The 25935-nt window shown below is 44.6% G+C and overlaps 1 protein-coding gene across 1 annotated transcript in view; it reads right to left on the bottom strand.

Moving 5' to 3' along the window:
• Gabra5 (gamma-aminobutyric acid type A receptor subunit alpha5) overlaps positions 1–8489 on the bottom strand; it is an 87287-nt gene extending 78798 nt beyond the window's left edge. The window contains exons 1-2 of the mRNA XM_051174325.1: positions 8345–8489; positions 6601–6760 (exon numbers count right to left, since the gene is read on the bottom strand). Of these exons, the coding sequence (XP_051030282.1) occupies positions 6601–6686 (86 nt within the window). The 5' untranslated portion in view covers positions 6687–6760; positions 8345–8489. The remainder of the gene's footprint in view (positions 1–6600; positions 6761–8344) is intronic.
• Positions 8490–25935: the final 17446 nt, after the last annotated feature.

A 25935-nucleotide genomic window follows, 5' to 3' on the forward strand; every position in this document is an offset into this window, starting at 1 on the left:
TAACATGCTCGCTCAAAGCTACTCAATTAGGTCACCTGGCCCAGCAGTCTATAGCCTCAGATGCCCAGCTGGCTACAGTAGGAGGATCACACGACACCAGGCATTCTCATCTCCAAAACATAACATGGGATGAGGCTTCAGTTCAGTTGGTAGAGTGCTTGCCTAGCATGTACAAAGCTACAGGTTTGCACCCCAGGACTGCATATATTAGGCATGGTGGCACACACAATAATCTCACAAGTCAGAGGGTCAGGAGTTCAAGTCTGTCCCTGGTTTCATAGAGTTCATAACTAACCTGGGGCACATGAGACTGTTTCTCAAAAACCAAAAATTGTGAACAAACAAACAATAAGAAATTCCACTCCACTCCATGGCCTCAAAGTGAAACATTCTGGCCCTGCAGGTCTAATACAGTTCGATCCTTTGCACTGTGAGTACGCCTCCCATGGAGCTGCCCCCCTGATGCCAAGCTAGCTGCCGGCTGTTCCAAATTTCCCCAGTGAGCCCCAGCTGCGGTACCCTGTGCCCGTCACCATTTCCCCGCACTACTTTAGCCTTCTCCCCATCCATGCTGTCAGTAAACCCTCACTTCCCTCGGGTCCCTGCAGTAGCGTCTCCTTCCAGCACCTTTACTAGCTTTCATCTGAACTACTCTTTTGTTGGTCGCCTTAACGTCACCATTGCCGGTCTGCGGCTTGTCTTTTTTCACATGTGAACGCAATCGCACTGAAGCCAGCTTCCTTTCTGGCCCTTAGCACCTATTATAGTGCCCTGAATGTGGACAGGGACGCATTCACACTGTGGTCAAAGATGGCCACCGCCACACTCAGGCAGGGGCAGGCTGCATGCGTATGACCCCACGGTCTTCGTCCTGCGTAGGCTTTGCCCGAGCACAAGGATTGTCCTCTGGACCCACAATGGCTACACACACCGGCACCCACACACCTGGGTCTGTTTGAGCATTTTGCGTAAGTCAGCCAATGCACCCGCCTTGTATTGATGGGTACATTATTATCCCCACGTGTGAGGTTTAGAAACTGAGCTGTAGGCTGGTTAAGGAACTTCCAACCTCATAGAACGAGCCGAAACAGAGAGATAAGAGCCGACCCTCCATCTCAATGACTCTTCAGACTTATCACCAGTGATCTTAGGATAGAACCAATCTGGCTGTGGGCTGATGGGCCAATTCTTCCTTAAACTGAAATCCATTGGCCTATGATTTGCTGACTTCGAGGTCCTGTCTGTTTTTGGAAACAGGTCTGAAATGCAGTAAGATGGAGCTTTTCTGCTCCCCACATGTGATCCTCCACTATGTGTTAGGTTCCAGAGACCTCACATCACTATGGCTTTGGGCCCAGGGCTGCTCAGGAGTGACCCAATTCATCTTCTAGACTGGGATGTTCTTTTGTCCCTAACACACAGATGCCCTCTCCTGCTGTGCCCTTTTCTGTGGTGCCATGAACATGAGGACACAGTGGAGGGCAATGCCGGCCATCCAGGAGGCAGGGGGCGCTTCTACGACGTCAGCAGCAAAACACTGGGCACCGCTTCCTACGTTCTGAAGCCCTTCTTTCGCACCAGCGGAGGGCTTGGTGAAAATTAAGCAGCATGTTTTAACAGCAGCATTCTGAAAATCTGTGCAGTGCACCCATCATATGCCTATTGGTAAACCCTGCTGCTATGAGAGTGAGATAAGATTTCTTTATTGCTTTCGATTCTGATGCTCTCCTTTGAATTCCACACCAATTAAAACGTGTGTTTTATATCCCTGACTCTTCATAAAAAAAAATTCAAATACCCCCAACCTCTCCCTTCCTTGAACCCAGCTAGTGACTCATCCTGGAGCTTAGGGACAGCCTACTTAGCTGAGCTGTGCTGGGTGCCATCTCTCTGAGCCCTGCTCACTGAGCACTGGTGCCCAGCCTGCTTAAAGTCCTCCTGCCTTTTAAAGCAAGGTTAGAGACAGCTCCATCACCCCATCACCGCTGAGGGATGGGACACTCTGCTCTGTTTAAGATCACCTTCCTCATCTCTGCCTGTCCGTCTCGGCAGCAGCCTCCACACGGAGCCATCCGTTCAGTCCTACCCCAGCTCACTGCTTCGGCGGGCCTGCTGCAGTGTTTTCCAACCATTACACTGACCGTGTGTCCCAAGCCTCGGGAGCCTGAACTCTGGAGAAGGAGGATTCTGTTATCGGAGGGCATGCAAGGAAAGTTCCAGCTTGCAGGCAGGATTCAGACATGCTTACTGCTGCAGTGAGGAGGGACAGCTACCCTTGCATAAAGTGGGGAGGATGAAAAGGTCCCTCTTTGTGGGACCAAAGGCCAGGCTGCTGCACGTGTACACAGAGAAAGAAAGATCTTTTTTCTTCGTGTTTATAAGAGCCTGGTGTTCATTGTCAGTTAAAGATATTGTCTTCCAGCATCTACTTGAGTTGCAGCTCCCATGTTAAAAAGAAATGTATTTCCCCTTCCTATAAACAGATCTCTATGTTAACATCAGTAAATGAATGGAATCTGACATCACCTTCTTGAACTGATAACCCTCAAATGGGCCTTGCGATCGTCACTCGTTTCTCAAGACTGACAAAGTATGGCTTGTAAACGGTGATACATTAATTCCAGTTTAAACTTTACGTTATGTATTTGGCAGCATTTTGATTCCCATGCTGTTTCAGTGCTAATTTTTCTACACTGTGTAATTTAGATTACTAGTTTCATTGAAATAATTGTTAACGGCTTAAATAACTCATGCATCTGACTGGGCCATGGCAGTGGCTGACTATAGGGCCTTGGTTCAGAAGTGTGCTTGACTCATGCCCTGTTCTATAATTCACAGCCGATAGTACAATCACAAAACTATTGAAAATGAGCCGCTAAATTTAGCAGAAGATGTGCAGAAAGACAAATAATTCTCATGATATTTTCAAAGCAACTTCACATTAACTATCTTATGTAATCACCAAATACACGGTCCTCCTCACAAATGTATCTTCTGCTGCTGAATGCACAGATCCATACAAATACAGTATGCCAGCTTGTACCTGCACAGAACCATTTATGTTGCCTCTTTCCCCATTCCCCCCTTACCCCTGCCAGCTCTGTCTCCTGGGCATATGTAGGGGCATCAGTAATTCATTCTCTGATCCCAGTCACAACCTTGTAACCTCCCCCTTTCAACTTCCTTTGAATCGTAATCGCAGAAATCACTCCTTTGATGGAGGGAGGGGAAAGAGAAGTCCTTCAAACTGTTCCACTCCCCGGTGTCAGAGTGCACAAAACTCTTTCCAAAGCCCAGAGTGGACGACATAGTCCAAGCTCATAATCCCCAGCGTCTACACTGGTTTGACATATTGCAAAATCAGAAGTCAGTGAAAAGAGCACAGGGTAAAAAGTGAGCAGAATGGCACAGAAGAGTGCAGCATAAGCTGTGCAGAGTGAGGACCCCAGCAGGTGTGCAGACCCCAGCAGGTGTGCAGACCCCAACTAAGTATGCAGTGTGAGGACCACAGCAGGTGTGCAGAGTGAGGACCCCAGCAGTTGTCCAGGGTGAGGACCACAGCAGGTGTGCAGGGTGAGGACCCCAGCAGGTTGCAGGGTGAGGACCCCAGCAGGTGTGCAGTGTGAGGACCACAGCAGGTGTGCAGAGTGAGGACCCCAGCAGTTGTCCAGGGTGAGGACCCCAGCAGGTTGCAGGGTGAGGACCCCAGCAGGTGTGCAGGGTGAGGACCCCAGCAGGTGTTCTTATGCAGAGGTCCGAGTGAGATAGATACTCAGCCATCCCACCTTGCCAGGTGCAGGATGGACTAATGACACTGAGCTCATAAGGCAGCTCCTAGGATTGCCTTAAAACACTGGAAAAATGGGTGCTTTGCCTTGTAGTAGTTATTATACTGTCAAGATTCAAAGTCAAGGAAATGTTATGGAACTGGCTGGCTTTCAACACAATTATTCCTACATATAATTAATCTGTAAGTTAGCAGAACTTCATCTGAGAAGGGGTAAGTGGGGACTTGCTGTGTCTTCTGGTATGTTCCGTGTACACCACGTACTGCCCCCACTCCCCCATCTAAAGACACATACAGTGCACTCAGCGCCTGCTGTGTAAGTCCACTCACAGGGATAGCTTCTCACAGAAACAAGTTCAAATACCTGGGAAGTTTACAAACCAAAAGTGTCCTGTACAAGACCATTGATAACTAGAAAATCAGAAATAAGATGGATGTCTCCACATTGGGAAGCAGCAGCTAATGTTGGGCCACTTATGTATTGCTACCACATCTACTCATTTTAAAACCGCACAGCCTAGAGAATTTGTAAGAGTGGAAGGTTAGCACCAGAAACCAATGAAAAGCTGAATGTACAGTATGACCCCAGGTGCACACAAACACGCACAGGAACAAGCAAGCAGTGGAAGGAACCGGAATGGGAAGGATGACTACGTGGGTATTTAGGACACCCTTTTTAAAAACAAACTTGGCTGCGTCTCACATATTTTCTGCAGTGAGTAGGTATTACTCTATGACAGACTTATAAGACAATTAAAACCTTCATATCTAAAAATTAATAACTTCTCCCACAGTTAGTGTTTTTGAATGGTTGAGGGGTAGCCTCAAACTTAATCAGCAATTCCTTCCGGGAACTGAAAAGCCCATCTAATTCTTAGAAAACCACAGGATTAAATAAAATAACTAGCCAAACTCACACACATACCTTCCTACTTCTGACTTGTGTCTAGCAGAGAGAGTGATAGCTTCCTGACTTATCTGAATCACAGTCATAATTATTGTGCCAAATCCTATAAGCTGTGTGTTCTCAAGATAGTACAACACGGCATGGGTATAACTTCCAAAATATCACTCACTGTACATGGAATATCAGAAAACAAGCAAACTATTTCGACGTATTAATTTGCAATGGTGAATGTTCATGGGATTTCATTCACACACCTTCCATTCAGAAAAGCAACAGGGACACTACAGTTGATAGCATCTAAGAAAGGATTTGCAAAGGAAAAACTCTCATGTGGTAGATGAGGAGTCAAAGGGCCTGGGGGGGGGAATGTTCCCTCAGGGAAAAAAAGAGGCAAGAACAGCATCCAATAAATGGGTACCACCACATCTTTTGGGCTGTGTCTTGTAACCAATGAGAGGTACAACCTGCTAGACTGAGTGTGTGCTACTCATTTTAAGAACCAAAGTCACTCCGCATTTGACCTGTGAAAATGGACCCCAGAGTGTACTCTGCATGCATGTAACTCATAAACAGACAGAAGATGCACAGGATTGGGCAACAACCTTCAAAGACACCCTTTTCCAGGAAAGTAAGGATGTTCTTGCTGGGGAATGACATTTCCTGACTGAGTTCTGGACGTTCTCTGCTCTTCTGACCCTTCGAGTTTGAGCAGAAGAAAAGAGAAGGAGGACAAGAAGGGATGGTTAGAGAAAAGAGGCAGAGACAAAATTAGACAGAGGTGACAGAGGCGGAGATGAGAGAGAGGGGGGAGAAAAAGTAGAAAAGAGAAAGAGGAGGGGGCAAGGGGGAGGATAGGAGAGGGGGGAAAGAGGAGAGGAGGGAACCAGAGGGCAGAGGGGGAAGGGAGGAGGGGAGGGGAGAAAGGGAAGGGAGGAGGGGAGAGGAGGGGAGAAAGGGAAGGGAGGAGGGGAGAGGATGGAGAGAAGGAGGACAGACTGACAAGCCTTTCTCAGATGCTGGGAATACATCTCCCCCGGGTCACAAGGCTGAATCCTCCTTGGAATTTTTTCCAGCAGAGTGAACCCATGAACGCCCACCAAGCAGCCTGCACACACTGGCAATACTAATGGAAACAGGTGATTGCGCTGCAGTGGTCTTTTTAACTATCTCAAGTGCACCCTTGGGCCTGGGCACTGGTAAACAAGAAAGCAAGCAGCACAGGCTGTCCAATGGGAGTACTTCATCTTGTAATCGTTTGATTAGCCAGGACAATTTGGGGCAGTGAGGGACACAGGAGAGAAGAGGAACACAGATCGTCTCCCAACGGCTTGCATCTGGAACATTAGGTATTACTCGTGTGCCAGGGAAAGGCTAGTATTGCTACAGAGACACTAAAGGCCCAAGTGAAAGAGGTCAATGAAATGGCATTTCCAAAGCCTCGGGGGTGAACCAACCAGATGTAGTTTCCTATCTGTGTGCTTGGCTCAGCCAAGACTGTTTTGGACCCCTTTTCATGCCACATGCACAGCACCAGCCTGGCTAGATAAGTAAAACCAGCAGCATAATGGACGCAAGGAGGGAATCGGTCTGTTACACACTTGTGTGACAGCAGCAGGCATCCTTAACGCCTATGAACTTCTGCATCTCTTCCAACCTGAGTAGGAGGCAACAGCTATCCCCCAACCATCTTCCGCTCCCACCTATAGAAACCCATTCCCTTCTGTCTAGCTCATTTCAGAGACTCTGCATCAGGAACAGCTTTGTTCAAGTAGAAAGCATGGCTCAGGACATAGTCACTGCAAACTGCAGAGATGGCAGGCAAGGGCTGTCCTGCCCCACACTATGTAGGTTCACAGGAGCACAGGCCCTCCAAGACCGTAACATAAAATCACAGGGGAGAACTTACCCAAAGTGACTGGATAAGGTCATGGAAATACAGAAGACGAGGAGGGTTTTGGTCATGATAAATCTAGAGAACATTCCATTGTCCATTCCCAGTATGAATGATAGTTGAAGCAGACGAATTTGGAAGAAAAACTGTTCTTTCCTCCAACTTGATCTTGAAGCTGGAAGTACACGAGGGGGAGAAATACATGACCCTGGGTGTTCCTGTCACTACCTCGAATCCAAGCATGCCACTGCCACAGAGAAGCTGACAAAGCCTGGAACCTGGTCCTTGTCACCAGGGGACTGTGTTAGCGGTTTCAACCACTGTCCCTGGGCAGCAAGACGGTGTAAAAAGGTGATAGTACAGCTTTATTCCCCTTTTACAGGATGCACAGTCGATAGACTCGTCGCATCTCTCCAATATTATTTTACTTTTTAGCACGGTATAGATGACCCAGTTATTAACATAGGGCTCCAAGTTATTTTGACAACTGCATTTTGTATCTATCAAATCCACAAGTGAGATAGATTTACCTTTCTGAAATATTTGTCACACGTTCAAAGCCAGCAAGCTGCTTCTTGTTCTGCAAGGTGCTGAAAGTGTGTGGGAAGGGGGGGGGGGAAAGGCATACGTCAGAAACACGTCTTCTAGAGGATCGCAATGGTAGACCTGTCTGTGAGGGTCGGACTTCCTGGCTTGGCATCTTGCCCCCAGGACTATATGACTTAGAATCACGACACTTGGCAAATATCTCTGCTCTTATCTGGGCTCCGGTTAGTGCAGTGGAGATCCAGGCAAGCACTGCTCCTGGGTCATCAACAACCTTAGAGAAGGCACATATATCTCAACATGCGCATAACGCAAATGGGTGCTCAACGTACACGAGCAAGCCAGAGTTCCAAAAAGAAGCATTTTTGCAAGGAGACCCCCCAAAAGTCCAGAACTGGGAAGCACACAACAGGTACTTCCACCTCGGAGGAGAAGGCCCTCTGAGACTCCCGTCAAGAACAGTAGGCTGACATGCTGTGGTCGCCTGGGCGCATCCCGGGGCTCGCGCGCCGGTAGCCTGGCCAGTCTAGGCGGCGAGCACGCGCCGCATGCGGGAAACCCGGGCGGTGCCTTCTGCCGCCCCTCAGCCCCCGACTTCCCGATCCCCACCGCGAGTCTGCTCTCCCGGGGGCCCCCAGATCGCGGTGCGAGCTCACCAGGGCTGGCGCACAGCGCAGGTGGGCGATGGGGTGGCACTGCGGAGCCGCAGCCTCCGCCACCCCTCACCTGCCGCTCCGCAGCGCCGCCGGACACCTCCGGTGGCCCGGCCCTCGGGCTCGCGCCTAGCCCTCCAGACCTCCTTAGTCCCCGACAGGGTCGGCTGAGCGCTCGCCAGGCAGCGCCTTCCTCCTCTGCTGCGCGCGGTGCAGTGGCGGCGCAGCCAGAGCCGGCCTCGAGCAGCCCGCGCGACAGGCGCGCGACACCAAGTGGGGCCCGCGCCCACCGCGCGCCCCTGCTCCCGGGCGGGAGCGGCCTTAGAGGCGGGAGAGCTCGGCGGCCGCGGCAGGCAGCGGCTACCTGGTGTCTAGATCTCGAGGTGCTGCGCCCGGAGCCCCGTCCAGCCACGCCACCAGGTCCCCTGCCCTCCGTCCCTGTGGCCTCCGCAGTCTCCGGGCAAAGTTTGCGCGGCGGGCTCGCGAGCGCCCAGGTGCTCTGCGCTCCTCCCGGTCCCGAGGCCGGGTCACCGGCCACCGGGGTCGCCTCTGCTCCTTACCCTGCGCGCGGGCCCCGGCTGGCGAGCCGTCGGCGAGGGCTCATCCTGCTTCTCCGCCGCCCGCTCTCCCTGCGCCGGGCTCGGCAGGCCGGTGCGGTGTCACCGCCCCATGCTGCCGGCGCGAACTTGCCCTGCGCTCGGCGCCCGTGGGGACCCGGAGCCCCGCGCTCCCGCCGCCGCCCTGCGGCTCTGCTCCACGCCGCGCCCGAGGCCGCGCGCTGCCCCGCTGCAGATTCCCCAGCGCCCCCGGCGGATTCGCGCTCGCTCTCACCTCTCCGGAGCGCCACATGTCGTGTCTGGGTTTGAGGAACGTCCCTATGCCGAGGAGCCCGGTAGAGGCCGCCAGACTCTCACTAAAAGTCCGGGCCCCCACTCAGCCCTTGGGGGAGGGCTCGGGGGCCGCTGTCTTTGAGGATGAACTATGTTTCTGCTGAAGTTTCTTGTGGACCCTCGAAGCACATTTGGTTCCTCCTGGAATAGCCACTAGGCACCTTTTAGGCCCGAGGGGGCCGAGCAGCAGCAGAGCCTGTAACCCAGGCAGATGCTAGGCCTGCTTATGTCAGGTAGGGTGACCAGCTCCTGTGTTGTTCCTTAGTCCGCAGAAGCACCCTTGGGTTTATCCAGCCATTCTTTTTGAAATGAAACTGGTGCAAGAGAACCCTTTCCATTTAATTCATGGAGGGTAATTAATTCATTGCTGCAGCTTATAATGAAACCCTTTCAGAACAGCAGGGTATGTATGTTTAGGGTTTTGCTGAAGACTTGTTCCTTGCTCAGGGCAGAGACAGGTTATGGTATGGGGTCACAGGCCTAAAAGTAGGTCACAGGCAGGGAAAGGCTTTCAGGTGACCCTCTGAGGCCTGGAAGGAAGACACTGCCTTCTCAGCAGATACATGGGGTTGGTTGATTAACGTGATTGCTGTCCGTCCCATGTCAGTAACATAACTTCTGCGAGACAAGGACATCCCATACTAATTACCACTGAGCAAAAGGAGGCCCTCTCAAATGCTACAAAAGATGGATGCCGAGGCAGCTCCTTCCTTGACAGCAATGCCCTATTTCCTCTGGAGGTGGGCAAGGACTTAGTGTTTACTTTGCATGCAGGAAGCTCTGGTTTCCATTACCTGCACTGTGCAATCCCCACAGGACCGGCATCCCTGCAATCCCAGAACCCACGAGGCAGAGCAGAAGATTAAGGGTACTTTCCACTACACTGAGAGTTCTAGGCCATCCTGAGATGCACCAGACCCTGTCTTTAAAAAAATAAAAAAATAAAAAACAGAAAAAAAGCTAAAAGTGCTTTTGTGCTCCAGAATTTGTGAGCACAGAGTTGTTCATTGACATCTAATCATGGTAAGGAGAGGAAGCAAATCTCTCAATCTCTACTGGAGCCTTCTATGGTGGTGCTGAGCATAAGACTCTCCCCATTCTCCAGTTGTGTTAGACATGCATGGTATTGTGCAAATCTGAGCTATCCGATGATATTTTTATGCATTACAGAAATTCTAGCTTTTGCAAAATAAAAAACTGTAAGATTATTTCAAAGATTATTTATATATATATAAATATTTGCACATATATAATAGTGCTTACCTTGGCTATGCAGTTAACTACAATCTGAAATAACTCTGACTCAAGAAGCTCTTTATGAAATACAAGATGTTTCTAACATGGGTAAATGGAACACACACATTTTTCCATTTGCTGAGGTCTTTGTAAATGTGTCAATAACATGAAGTCTCTTGAGAATTCTGTAGTTAAGATCTGAATGTCCTCGGATTTTTGCTCCTGGTGGGCATCTTCCTAAACCCCAGTCACAGAGAACTAACTAGCCACAGATTCAAAGGCAATGGTACCAAAATCTGTAGGACTCTGCCTACATGAACCTTTCTTACTTGCAATTTAATTGCTTCTGACATTTTTCATGGTGATGCAAAAACACAAATAATTAAAATCATTGAATTAAAAAGTTAATTTGGATTTATACTAGCTTATTATGTTTTTTAACCTGTTGTATGTTACTTCTAGATTTACAAATGCCAAGACATCTGTTATTCTCTTGACTAAACAACATAATACACATAGGAAGACTTGAATAATTGGTGAATAGAACGCTGAACACAAAGTTGCTGGGACTATTTTGGGAAAATAAATGTGCACAAGGGATGATTTCTGTATTTGTCACAGTTACAAAAATCATTTCATCGTGGTGAACTGTGTGTCATCTATATATGAACCTTTCCTTTTGACAGACTATATTTGAAATCCCCATGCTTTGGACCATTAGTTTCCTAACAACACATTTAAACATAAAAGTGAAAATTATAATACCCATTGCTTAAAACTACTTAGCATGTGGCACACACCTATAATCCCAACACGTTGGGGGGCTGAAGCATAATTGTGAATTTGAAGTCAGCCAGAGTCACATCACTACCTCCAAACCCCTTACATGTGATCTTGTTGCCTAAGTTCCTTCTCCCTTCCTAAGATGAAATGATGTCACATTTTCCCCAGCAGTGTTTAATGTGGTATTCAACACAGCTAGCTATATGATTCAATGTAGATGGAGCTGAATGAATCTGGAGGTGACCAAAAGCCCAAGTCATACAGAAACTAGCAATTCTACAAGTCTATGTACTGTCCTTTCAACAAGTTTGGGGGAATTTTGAATTTAGTGTTTGTCCTGGTTAACAATGGTCTGCTGGCCACGTTCCTATATTTGTTCATTAACACTTCTCCTTTCCTTTGAATGAAATTGAACATTGTAGCTTTAAGTCTGGGAAACAGTAGAGGGCACCCCAGTTCCACGTAACCCCAGTATTGGCTCATTCTGTATTTTATTTCCCATGTGAAAGCCTAAAAATAGTTGCTCTCAGAGAAGCTGTGTAATGGATGGATGGATGTTTTACCAAAAGAAGCATTAACTCTGAAATCTAATAACTCTAGCGTACCCGCTGCATGTCCAGCAGAGGCTGGGTGGTGGTTATGCTCTATTTATGTAGATGGGTGTAGTACAGTCACCTAAAATACGACAGGTGGCATCATATTAGTGAGCCTATGTGGCATTTGTTCTTCAATGCCTGGCTCATTGGCGTTTCTGCCAGTTTCATCCATGTTGTTACAAACAGCAGAATTTTCTTCATCATTAAGGCTAGAGAATGTCCCGTGTAACTTACACATTTTCTTTATGCTTTCAATGATCCGCATTTATGTTACCTTGCACATCTTGACTATTAGGAAAAACCTTCAAATGGACACGAGGACACAAATATCTTTCCAAAATGGGAGCTATATTTCCTTTAGATGTACATTCATATAGTAGAAGTGGGAGGAGAAATGTAGCTCAAAGGGGGAGAATTTGATTAGCATGCATACCATGTACACTGTGCTGTGTTAGCATGTCACCATACGTGTGTGTGTGTGTGTGTGTGTGTTCGTGTAGGTGTCAGTATATGAATGTGTAATCTCATGGCACTGGAACATCAATCAGTAACATTTTTGTACCTTAGAATTTTGCTAGGGACATGGGATTGAGGTGAATAATGTGAACGGGATCAGGATGTATGTCATGTATGAAAAGAAGATGTGACAGCAGGAAGGTGCCGACATCAATCACTGCGCTGTGTAGAGTTACTCCAAACTGTAAAGCAGGTCACGAGTACCGGACTAGGCAAGGATCATGTTGGCGACTGTCTCAGGGCGAGTGTGGAAAGGAATCTCTAGCCTCGCAGCAAACAGGTGCAGGGACCATGCACAGGCCAACCCTGCTTGGGCTTCTGGAGCAGTTACTTGACTGACAGAGACTGACCACGGGTCTTCTTCGCAGACAAGGCGTGAATGCTTCACCCAGATGGAAGACGGTTTGGTTGTTAAGGAAACGGAAAGGGCAAGACTGGCATAGGAGACTCGGGGAAACTTACAGGGACGCAGCGTTGGATTTAACCCTGACCCAAAAATGTGGGCAGCAAAGGCGAAGGAAGACAGACTGCAATGTCGGGGTTGGGGGACGGAAAGCGCACTATGTCTGTCTTCAAGCTGGTATTTGCTCCTCTTGTTTTTATATTATTTAAGTTAGAGCTGTGAAACTAGTCATTTGAAGGCTACATATAGATGAGGCATGCTGAAATTAACCAAAATTGTTTAAAAATAGAAATAGTATTTAAAAGCTAGGATATATATATATGTATATGTATGTATGTATGTATACACATATATATCAGTGACTAGATGGATAAATGTGTTCCGATTTATAGGTTCCCTTTACAAAATGAAACACGCACACACACACACACACAGAGAAAGAGAGCGAGAGAGAGCGATAGAGAGAGAGAGAGCGAGAGAGCATGAGAGAGAGAGGTTTGATGACACTGAGCACATTCCATGGTCTTGCCCACCTCTGCCCACTTACCCTGGGGTGAGCCCCTCAGAGCAATGTTGCCTGCACTTTCCCTACTCAAGGTTGTTCTGTAACTTCAGAATTAAGGGTCAATGAAGGCTGTTGAAGCGTTCTGTAACTTGGGAATTAAGGGTCAATGAAGGCTGTTGAAGCGTTCTGTAACTTGGGAATTAAGGGTCAATGAAGGTTGTTGAAGCATCTACTTTTTTTCCATCTCATGTCCATTGTTGGGACAGTCAAAGCTGTGTTGTCTTTCTTTTATAGAATGGTGGCTATAAGGTTTACAACGTGTCTTTCAGGTATTACTCTTCATTTCAAGTAATATTGTGCCTTTGTAATTCTGCTATGATGCAACTGACAGGCTTTCTTATATTTAAGGTAGCATATGAACAGACAAATCTTGTACTATGTGAATTCACCACCTATTTCTTACCCTTCTTGGTAATATTAATTCTATATTCTGCCAATTATTTTTTACTTTTGTAATCAATATTTAATGGATGATTTTCAATAGGGGAAAATCCACCTAGAATCATTTTAATTATTCTCAGAGAAAAAAGTTTATCATTTCTATGTAACAGATCTTTTTCGTTTATGTAATTTTTTAATTTAATTAGAAACAAGCTTGTTTTACATATCAGTCCCAGTTCCTGCCCCCTCCCATCCTCCCCTGTTCCCCCCACCAACCCCATCCCATCCCCTTCTGCTCCCCAGGGAGGGTGAGGCCTGGGGAGTCTTCAAAGTCAGTCACATCATTTGGAGCAGGGCCTAGGTCCTCCCCCATGTGTCTAGGCTGAGAGAGTATTGCTCTATGCTGGATGGGCTCCTCAAGTACATTCATACACTAGGGATAAATACTGACCCATTACCAGAGGCTCCATAGACTGCCCAGTCCTCCTAACTGACACCCTCATTCAGGGGGTCTGTGTAGGTCCTGTGCTGGTTTCCCAGCTATCAGCTGGGGGTCCATGAGCTCCCCCTTGTTCAGGTCAGCTGTTTCTATGAGTTTCTCCACCCTGGTCTTGACCCCTTTGCTCATCACTCCTCCTGTAACAGATCTTTTACAATAAACTCTATGAACATGTATTGCTTGAAAGAGTATTTGTTTCACAATCACTTTTGAAAGATCATTGTCCCTGTGTAGAATTCCAGTGTCTGTGAGTTTGTTAAGGTTCTATGTCATGTGTTTGCATGCACCTCACTCCTAATAAGAAGTCATCTGTTATTCTGTTAAATTTCTCTATTTGTGGCTTTTCCAGCATCTGACTTTCAGATTTCTCTCTCCTTCAGCACCATTTTCAGGATTTTACTCTTTCTCCATCTTCCCTCCCTCCCCCTTTTTCCCCTTCCTCCCCCTTCCCCTCCCTCCCTTCCCCCTCCCTTCCTTTCCCTCTCTCTATTAGTTTTGTTCTAAAATCATTGAGCCTTGGTTTGTTATCTAAAGTAAAAACTAAAGGTCCATCATTTCTTCCATCCACTCTTCTGCCTCCTGGTGTACCCTGTTTAACTTCTTTCTCTGGAGACTGTATTTGCAGACCTCAGTTTGCTAATCTTTCCTTTCGAGGCTCACGGGCTGCCCCTGATCCCATCCTGTTAATGTTTCAGGCTGGTATTATGGATATTTTTATGCTGCGTGTTTTGGCTTCTCTCTCTCTCTCTTGGATTATGAGTTTTTTCTTAAGTGTCTGGCTTGATTGCCTTCCTTTAACGTGTGTCCTTTGGTGCAAGAGAGATGGCTGATCTTGCTGTGTAAGTATGAGGATTTGAGTTCAGATTTCAAGCTTCTGCAATAAAAAGCCAGTCATTTGTGGTATCTGTCTATAACTGTAAGCACTGGAGGGATGGACACAATCATTCCCGGTGACTTGCTAGTAAGCCAGTATAGCAGAAATGGCAAGTTCCAAGGTCAGTGACACACATTGTTCCTCAAAAAAGTGGGAAATGGTGGAGGAAGATATTGACATCAACCTCTGGCATCTACATGTCCACGCATTGAATATACATATATACATATGTGCACACATCACATATATGCATACACCACACATATATGTATGAGCATACATCCCTACACACATTCACACACTACGTATAAATGCATATTCCACACAACACACATACACAAGCACACAATTACCACACACATGCAGACATACCTGCACATGTTACTCATGTGCATACACACATACATGTACCACATATATCCATACAATACATGTATGCACACACAGACACTGAACACATGTACACACTCCCATGCATGTACCCAGACATCTCTACTAAAAAATTAAGAGCAAGTATTTTAATGTGGAAAGGAAATCAAATCGCTTGAAGATCAACACGATCACAAGTCTTAAAGCTCTGTGACATTGAGTTTGCAGTAGCTTCCATGTAGGGGACTACTTCAGTCCCTTGCTAAAGTGCATTCCCTCCCTTCAATGCCTCTGCCAAATACCCAGGTGTGCAGAGCTTGTCTTGTAAGCCTGTCCCACTGAAAGGTGCTGTCTGGGGCATCTACATGTCCACTTATTGAATATACATGTATACATGTATACATATGTACATACATCACATATGTGCATACACCACACACATATGTGTGAGCATACAACCCTACACACATTCATCTCACTACTCCACAGCCAAGCATGGCTCACCTTTCCTGGGTTTTCTTTCATGGATACGTAACATTGTGTCCCTGGCTACACTTACCAGCATCTCTGAAGATTAATGCAGCCTCTACTTCCTACTTCTCCTTTCTTCTGGATCTTTTCCCTTACAAGATACAATTATTGTCTCCCTAACTGCTGCCTGACCTGCTGTGAGAATCTCCTGGCAGTAGAAATTGGGGGGGGGTGGATATTGTGTTTGCTATGCTTATTTTCTCATCAAGAAATGATGCCCAGCATCTGGAAAGCTATTTAAGATATTTTTTCCTACTTTCCTAGGTGTCTATGAGCGTAACCTGAATCCCATCACAGTTATCTCACTATGACCACACAGACACACTCCATTTGATGAGCACATGTAGTCATTTTCTTCTGTGGACCTTTCTGACAGTGGAATCTGAAAGGAATTTTGTCATACATAGGGTTAAGGTTATTTATTTTTTGTTATTAGAAACTTCCTTAAAAGCCAATCCAGGTACTCAGGAGGTAAAGGCAGAAGGACTGTGGATTTGAGGCCAGCTCCCGCTACACAGATCCTATTTCAAAGCAGAAAAGTTAAACAAACAATAATGTAGGGCAAAAGGAGGGAAGGTCCTAGTTTGCTGACTATTGCTGTAATATATCAAGAGCAAACACAGCACATGGTTTATCTCAGTTTACAGCTGAGGGCAGCCAAGGCAGGAATTCAAGGTAGAAACTCGAAGGCAGGAACTAAAATCAAGACCGTGGCAGTGGGGTGGTTGATTATTGGCTAGATCCAGTGGCTTGTACAGCCTTATTTCCTGTGCAATATAGCAACGACTGCCCACTAGTGGCACTACCCACATGGATCTGGGTCCACCTACCTTAATCATCTATCAGGGAAATGCCCACAGATTTGCCTACATCCTTTTAAGCCCAGAACTCCACTCAGGTGGGAGGCAGAGGCAGGAGAATGTGTGAGTTTGAAGTCGGCCTTGTCTATCTAGCAAGTTTCATCCTGGCCAGGACTACAAAGACAGATACTGTCACCAAATAAATAAGTGAATCAGGTTTTCTTATACCACTATTTATATTTACTTCTACAATATCGCTTGCATCATTTTAGCAAGATAGATACCTTCAAAATAAGATGAACTTAAGCTTCTTATAATAATAAAATTGACTACGATAGTGGGGGGGTGGTGGGAGTGAGCCCCCCAAAGGTTCCCGTGGAGGAACATTGGGCCTCAGTGTGGGCATGCTGCCCAGCAGTGGGATCTCGCAGAGGTGGAACTCATAAAAAGGGAGTTGGGTCTCTGGGGTATCCCTTGAAGACACGAACTCTCGCCTTGATCCTTTGCTGTATGATGTCTGCTTCTTACATGCCCCTCGGCCCTGAACTGATATAGTAAGACACCCACGGCCAGAGCTGAACAGAAACTGGCACCATGACCTTAAACTTACAGACTAGTGAGTTCAGTAAAGCTTTTTTTTTTTTTCTTCATGGACTATATAGCCTTGGGGAGTTTGCTATAGCAACAGAAAATAATAACACATGAACTACCCAGCGGCCTTCAGAAACACATTCTTGAGTACACTGAGCTTCAAGCCTATTCTCTGTGTCTGCACCATCAATCCCTGTTATTTTTAAATGTGCTACTTAAAATGTAGCTGATTTGCTGTTTTATACAAACAGTATGCTTTCTGTATAAACACAGTATAGTAGATATGACAAAACTCCAGATAAAGACTCAATAATTTTTCCATGTCTACCCAGGATATATTATAAGGAAACAATTCCCCCTGGTAAATAGGGTGCCATTTTTATGAACTGAATTGTCACTACCTGATCAACTCCCTTTCCAGAAGGAGACTTGGGTTGCTTCCGTCATGAAAAGTAAACAACTCTCGCAGCATCAGGGGCACAGGGACAAGCGGGCAGCACATGGGATCTCAGCACCCATTGCATTTTGAATCCTTAATTACGATCCCTGAGCACCCATGGGCTCAGAAAGCCCATTACAGCTATTATCTTAAATATACTAAAATGAAATTGAGATTATAAAATGTTTATTTTATTAAAAAAAATAATTGAACACTGGTTCAAAATACCTGGCATTGAAGAACTTTGGTGAGTTGAGTGATAATGGCTCAGGCTCTCTCTTAGGGAAGCTCTTCCATAGAATGGAATTCTTGTCTCTCCTGTGTCCATGTGTTACATGTTCTTTTAGACCCGAATTTAAAAGCCAGTGTAGCTTCACACAAATGCATATTGAGGGAAGGAGGAGGGAATTTTCTTTCCTTTATTTTTAGATGGGGTGTCAGTCAAGTTGACCCAAGTTGACGTTGAGTTTTCAACCATCCTGCCTTAGTACCTAAAGCAGAGATTCCAGATGTGAGCCACCATGCCTAGCAGATAGTCAGATTTTAACAGGTTTTTAATCTTTGATAAATGTTAATATTGTTGGGTAGTATGGCAGAATGGTTCACATAGTGTTTCCTCTACCTCGGCTTTACTGAGGAAGAGAGCTGCCAAGCAACACTTGTCCCCATGTAGGATTCTTGATGACCTCTGATGACGTAAAGTGCCCTGCGACACAATTGTTGCAGTCAGCTGGATGGACACCAAGTACTTTCTGGATATGCTCATCTGTGTGGAAAGGATATTTAAGATGTACTGCTGCCTTAGAAAATAACTGGTGCTTTCTTAAACTCAAGTCGCAGTATGGAATGTGACTATATCAACAACATTGCATGACTTGCTTTTCAAAACCTATTGGCCAGTTCAACACTTATTCAAGAGTCTCAGGCATGGGTTTTCACAGGTTCCTGAAGACCACATTAAAATAAATATATATATATATATATATATATATATATATATATATATATATATATCCAGTCCTAAAAGAAACAGCTCACACAAAGATGATCTCAGCACTTGGGATCACACACCTTTAATCCCAGCACTAGGAAGAAGGAGACAGGAGCATATGGCTGGGCAGAGAGAGGGATATAAGCAGGAGGAGACAGGGACTCAGAGCCTTTTACCTCTGAGGATTTATGGAGACAGGATTACCATTTCAGCTGAGTGGAGGTAAGATCTACTGGCTTGGTTGCTTTGATTTTCTAATCTTCAGCTTGAAGCTTGAGCCCTGATATCTGTCTCTGGGTCTTTCATTTTTCGAGTTACAATAGGGTACATTTCATTTTTAAGCCACAAGGTACATGTTAAATTCTAACAAACATGAACTAGGTTTGTGTAATGCAAACTCCACATCATTGATGGAATTCATTAGACACAGCAAAAATTGGAATGATGTGCCCATGTATCAGAACCCTTAATGTCATATATGCATTATTTTCAAGTTGATAAAGAAGTTTGATGAATTTCTGTGAGTCTGAAACCAGCCTGGTCTACAGAGCAAGTGCCAGGATAGACTCCAAAGCTGCACAAAGGAACCCTGTCTCAAAAAACAAAAACAAACAAAGAAAAAAAGAAAGAAAGAAAGAAAAAGGGCCAGTGATATTAAGATCTATTTCAGTAAAGATGATATACAGATATATACAGATAACAAATTAAACTCATGGAGAATATTCAACACTGGCCACTAAAGAAATTCAGAACCATAATGGCTAGCACTACACATTTCTGGGAACAACTAAAGTAAATGAAAACTGGCGTCTTTGCCAGTCTTAACCCTTGTGTTTTTAGTTGGAAACAGACCATGGAAACAGACCATGACTTTTTGTTCAAATACAGACTATTCCGTGTGTCCATGGAAAGTTTCACTGGAAAAACATCTGTGTATGTAGTCTGTGCTTGTTTTCTCACAGAACAGTAGAAGTGAATACTTCTTCTTCACCTCAACCCCCTTCTCCCCCTCTTCTCCTCCCCTTCTTTTTCTCATCCTCCTCGCCTTCTTCTTTTGCTTCTTCTCCTCCTGCTCCTCCATCCATCCATTTTCATCCATAAGTCATGGCAAAAATGGTTTTTACAAGTCTTCAGGAAAGCCATTTCCTCCTGAGTCTGTAGATACCCTGTGCGTGAGTCCAGCAGGAACATCAGGCTGAGCCTGATATTTTTATTTTTGAGACATTATCCAGGATCTTGTTTTGTAGTCCAGCCAATCTCAAATTGACCTTGAACTCACCACAATCCTGTTAATTCAGCTTCCTAATGGCTGGAATTGTTGGCATGAATCAGTACACCAGACTTTGGCAACATTTGAAAAGAATAAGGAAATAGACAGGACAGTTTAATATCTGCTTCATACAACTACCCACAGTAAACTCAATACTCTAAATTGAAAAGTATGCTTAGATTACACAAAAAATGTGTGTGGGTTCACCTGGATGTAAAAAAACCACAAAATGAAACTTCCCAAACAACCACAAAAACAATATGCACACACACAAAAGCTAGCTGTGTTGGCTTGTGCCCATGTTTAAAAAAAATTGGGCATAAAAAGAAAAATAGAAGCAAACTATGAGAAAAAATGGATAATTGCTACTATGAGTGAAGAAAAGCAATTGAAAATTGTGAAATGTTAAAATAATAAAGAGCTATTATGAAACTAGTCGCATGATGAAATTATACATTTAATGTGAAAAGGATAGTTTTCAAAAAAAAAAATCCAAAATTTTCATAACCGACATATTTGAAAGGCAAAAAGAAATGTGTCACAGTAACAAACCTGAGTCTGTAATTAAAATTTATAAAGGAAACTGTAGGCCTGGCACCTACCAAACATTTTCATTTTTAAAAGGCAAAACCAGGTTTTTCATGCATATGACTGAACATGGGTGGTATCAGTTAGGGGGTGGGGCCTGGGCAGTCTTTGGGGTCACTGGCCATGGAACCAGTATTTATCTCTAGTGTAAGAACTGGCTTTTTGGAGTCCATTCCCTATGGAGGGATACTTTGCTCAGCCCAGATACAAGGGATAGGGACCCAGCTCTGCCCCAAATGATGTGACAGGCTTTGATCATTCCCCATTGAAAAGCCTCACACTCTCTGGGGAGTGAATGGTGGAGGGAGATGGTGGGGGCAATAGGAGGGAGAGGGAACTGGGATTGATATGTAAAATAAGATTGTTTTTAAAATGATAATAATAAAAAAAACAGGTCTTTCATAGTCCCAGAGAGAGAAATAAGAAAAAATTTCAACATGTTTAAGACAAACTTATTATTGGGTGGGGGTGAGGGGGCAGCAAGGAAAGCGATGAAGGAAAGTCCTAACCCCCGTCCTTAAAAAAAGGAGTGCAAATGAGTGACATCATCACAGAGCACTCAATAATACCACAACTACCCAAAGCTGACGTCATTCTCATCTAAGGGCAACTAAACCTTGGAAAATCCCATTCTTACTACTCACTTCTAATGCAGAGAATAAATCTATATTCATTTTAGTAAATGCAGGAAACATTTAACATCCATCTGTAGTCCACTGTGTGTAAAGTGCCAAGTAAAGAGCAATCAGAGGGTCTCCAACGATTCATGCTGTGCATGGAGAAGGCAGAGTAAGGACAATGCACACCAGAAGAAATCCCACGCATATTCAGACAGGGAGGCAAACAGAGGGCTCCATTTATGAATGATGACAAATTAATAAGGCCGCTTAGATATAAAGTTGTTTGGCCAAAATAATAAACAACATTTAAGGAATAAATAATGATAACAATAATATTAATAAGGAATGTATCTAAAGGCAAAGGAGAAAAAAAAAGTAATGAACTGTCTTGTCCAGCTGGCAACCCTGTGAACTACAATAACTGCTGCCCTGACAAGACATGCCCACTGGTACAGTAGTGAAATGAATATTGTCCGAGTAACCAAACACTTTCCAGTTGGATTTAAGACCCGCTCCACAAGAGGGAACCCATCCTGGTTGCATTAACTGGGCCAAAACCCTGTGGCTAGCTAGATCATAGGCCTTATGGAATAACCTTGTACTATTACTTTATTACTCATCACAATGAACACAGCAATGCAAACAACAATCTCTCTCTCTCTCTCTCTCTCTCTCTCTCTCTCTCTCTCTGTCCTCTGCAATAGAAGTAGCAAGTTCTCTTAGCCACTGAGCCACCTCCTTGGCTCATAGAGCCCATATATGTTGCATCTTTATACCAACAGATTATTGCACCTCTCAAGCCTCATCAGAGAGATTTATCTTTGCAGTAGAAGCAACTAATACAGAAACCCATGACTAGTCAACAAGCAGAGAATAAGACAGAGTTGGGGAGTACTCAGTTCTAAATGAGACATCTGTATCAAACCCTCTTCCTCCAAGGTTCAGGAACTGTTACAGAAGAGGGAAACATTGTAAGAGCCAGAAGGATTGCATGTCTGCCATGGAACAGTATAAGCTTGTTATGACAGATCCACTGTCCAGATGAACTAGATGCACCTAGGGTTGCATATACAAGATCTGCTCAAGGGCAAACCAGTCAAAATCCCATCATGGGTGGTCGGGAGCTCATGAAGTCCCATGCCATCCGAACACCCCACAGACACACAAATTTTCAACTGTGTTCTTGTAAAAACAAGTTCAATAAAGCATTGAGAAGATAATACGCCATAGGGAAGTTGCTTTAAAAAAGATCCAGGAATGCAAGGATGCTTCAATACACAATGCAATAAAGACAACACAGAACAAAGAAAGCCATAAGGGCAAGAATTATGTGACTCTCTAAGTAGCCGTGGGAAAAACCAAGGGCCTCAGTCATTGGAATGGCCCTTGCCTCTATCTCGTGGGGGTTACATGAAGTGTGTGATTCCTGTTCTTGTGATGCGTACACTTTTATCTCTTGTGATTCTACAATATGAGTGTTTTTGAAATGTGTGGCAACCATGTGGGGTGCTGAAGGGTGTTCTTTTACATCTGCAAACAATCAGCACATCCTCACTGTGGTTTTGACTCAGCCTCCCGAGAGCTGGTCCTAGAGATGTGGGACACCATGCCTGCTTTTTGTTTGTTTTTGTTTTAGGTCAGATAAATATGACAGCATAAAAACAAAGTGGTAATATTAAAAGAAAAATTAGAGATGGGTGCAGCGGTTGAAATTTTGCAATCACAACACTCATCTGGAAGTCTGAGACAGGGGAAGTGTGAGTCTGAGACAAGCCTAAGTGATGTCAAATAAAGCAGGTGTGGAAGTATGGCTCAGTGGCAGAGGAAGGTTACAGTCTGTAGGAAGCCCTGGTTCCGTCCCATGAACCACCAAGTCGGTAGAATAAGGTTGCCCACGAAAGCCCACCTCACTGGACCTGCTGCTGTTTACCTCTTAAAGCCTTGTGGGTCTCTGTGACTGGGCTTGCTACCAAGGCAGTGACTCAGTTTGCAACCCCAAGCCAGCACAATTGAGTCTCAGTGTCCAGATTTGTCCCAGAGACTACAGGGGACCTGGGCTAGAGTGTGTAGAGATGTGAGCTGCCTTGGTGCTACCACATAAACAGAAATCAGTAACCGGAATCTTGCAATTGAAGGCCAGTGGACTAGAAAGGTAAAGTAAAATCTGTCTTCCCGGGTCCTTTACCATTCTTCTTTTCATAGGGAATCAGAGCCATCAATTCAACGTTCTGACAACATGAAAATTAAATTGGAAATTGATAGCCAAAGTATTTCCAGAAATTTCCCTAATTATTGAAAGTAACCAGCATATTTCTATGTAATTAACATGTCAAGAAGAGAAATCACAAAGGAAAACCTAAACACTTAGTTTAATAGTAATGAAAATACAGTGTTAGTGCATGTGAAATAAAGATATTGTAAGAATGCTGACCCCCAGGACCAGTACAGGGCACACCCAGGCACCAAATTCTCTGCAAGAAGGTTTATTACCCAGGAGCTGGGGCATGGAGGAGGCTGCAAAGTCTGTAGCAGCAGCTAGCAGCAAGCAAGCAAGAAATCGAGGGCAGATGTTTTTATTTATTTATTTATTTATTTATTTATTTATTTTTGCAGGGGTGGGTTTTTAAGGCAAAAAATGAGAAGTCTGTGCTAGGTTGAGTTGCTAAATCGCGATTCCTCACAGTAGCCATAAGGAATTTTGATTGTTGAACCTTGGTGTCTTGTCTCAAGAATGAATCAGTGCCCAAATAAGGTAATGGACCTTGGGGGCCAGGTTCAGGGATGTAATCTAACAGTTTAGCAAGAGGGGAAAGGGTGAAAAGCAACACCTGTTGACACCATGTTTGCCATGCTTGGCCCTGTGTTTGCTCTCCAGATGTCATAGAGCTTAAATACAACTAGCTTCACTTTCCGAAGAGTGGACACGTAATTCATTGATGCAAGGCCTGGGTTCACTAGCACGATAATAAGATTTTAAGAATGGAATACAGACGGTTTTCTTGAAATTAACTTTAAGATGCTTGCTTTTTTTGTTTGTTTGTTTGCTTTGTAAATTTTACCTTTTCTTATCTTGTTTTCAAAAGTCAGAAGTTTAGAAACAAATGAAAAGACAGTACAGCTAGGGGCAGAAACAAATAAAATATAAAAATAAGGTCAAATCATTTCTGAGAAATTAACAACAGACATCGCCAGGCCTACAAGAACAGCCATAAACATTTGGATCTTTCGGCAGATGCCGGTTTTATGATAAATTATTATAGTAAACATTTTTTACCTTTCCGTATGTGTTTTTTTTTTGTGTTTGCTGAGTGAAGAGGAAATAGGTACATGCACACACAACGACATTTGTGAGGGAATGAGCAAGGGGATCTTGAAAAGGGCACAAAACAAGGAGTCACAACTCACCACCCAGCTCCACTACAGACAACCTCATGGCTCTCGCCTCTGTGGCTCTCTTCCACTCATTCAACTCAGGGTTACTTGTAAGAAGCTCCAATAATCACAGGCTCGAGAGCCTGAGGTTTGCTGTGTATCCCACTCTCGTCTCAGATTCAGGGCATAGTCCGGCTGGCTGAGACTGCACACCCCTTGATCCTCTAGCTTCCGGAACTGAGTGTTGGTGGTACAGACTTCCACCCCCATGCCGAACGCAAGACACATACTTTTTGGGGGGTGAAGGGATCAAAATACTTTTGATATCACAAATTTTACAGTTTGCTCTGGTTCAAAACACCCAATCCAGATGGAGGAGGAGGTTTTAAAATGCGCATGGTTAGGGTTCTGTACGTAAAAGAACTTTCATTCTTTTTTAACCAATCTCTATAGATGTTTCAGCATCAGAGTGCCTCCTGTTTGGCCGGGATCCAGTCTGCGTGGTCTTAAGACAAAGCAACTCAGAGAACAAGACCCCTATAGCTACAATGTAACTGGAGGGAGACATCAGCGCCTATTGGCAACTTCCTCTATTAAGCTGGAATGAGGTACAACTCAAATACAAGCTCTAAATATGCTCATCTGCTTAGATGTCGGCCCTGGGTAATAATCTGGCAACAATCAAGGAATTTCTAGTTTGTTACTTATTATACTTAAAACTTGGCACATCGTGGAAGAAAAATACCTCAGCATAACTCTGTTCAGTGTACACAGCCAAACTCCTATTGGTAACAACGTAACAATTCATTGACATTTGTGGGCTTTTAATTTTTAAAGCATGTATTTTATCTCCATGAGTGTTTTTCCTATGTGTATGTTTCTGCCTGGTACTCATGGATGCCAAAGAGGGTATCAGATCCCCTGGGACTAGAGTCACAGACAGTTGTAAATTACCATGTGGGTGCTGGGGATGGAACATGGGTCCTCCAGAAGCACAATCTGTGCTCTTAACTACTGGGCTAACCCTCCTTCCCCCTCAGATGGCGTTTTAAAAGGTACTTGTGATTATATACTAATTTGTGTCTGTTTAATACAAACAAAGTGTTCTGGAAACATACACATCAAGTTAAAACATAAACATGTTTTGCCTTTCATAAAGGAGACAGGAGGCTTTTGTTGCTTTTGTTTTGTTTGCAGAATACAGTGTTTTGCAGGTCTGACTCCAGACCTGCATATTGTGTTCCTTGATAGCCATTTCAGCCTTCATTTTTTAAATGGGAATTAGTATCCATCTAGAGAAAGTTAGATTTTTGTCTTTTGGCAATAAGGAAAGGGTATGTGTATGAAGGAATTCTGGGTGTCTAGAAACTTAAACACACACAACATGCACACATATACCCATTATAGTTTAGCTAAACGGAAGTCCATTTTCTGTTGCTATAACAAAATACATAGTGCTAGGTATTTCATACAGAAAGGAGGGGGGTTATTTAACTCATTGTTCGGGGTTTTATGAGTCCAAGACCATGTTGACTTATGTGAATGACCTGTGTTTGGTATCTTACAGCTTAGAAGTGTGGGGGAAAGGAACAAGAAGTCACATGATAAGAAAAGAAACCAGAGAGGGATTCAGAGGATAGGCTTTCTCTTTTCATAACAACTGTTTAAGGAACTAAACAGGTTCCTTCAAAAATTATACCAGTTCCTTCTGAGGATGGCAGCAACAATGGCCTACTTGCCTTCTACCAGGCCCTACCTCCTAATGGATAGATCACCTCAACATCAGCACAATGGGGACAAGTTTGTGGCCCATGCATTGAGGGAAAAGATACATCCC

This window comes from Phodopus roborovskii, unplaced genomic scaffold (genome assembly GCF_943737965.1).
Source record: "Phodopus roborovskii unplaced genomic scaffold, PHOROB, whole genome shotgun sequence".
NCBI lineage: Eukaryota > Metazoa > Chordata > Mammalia > Rodentia > Cricetidae > Phodopus > Phodopus roborovskii.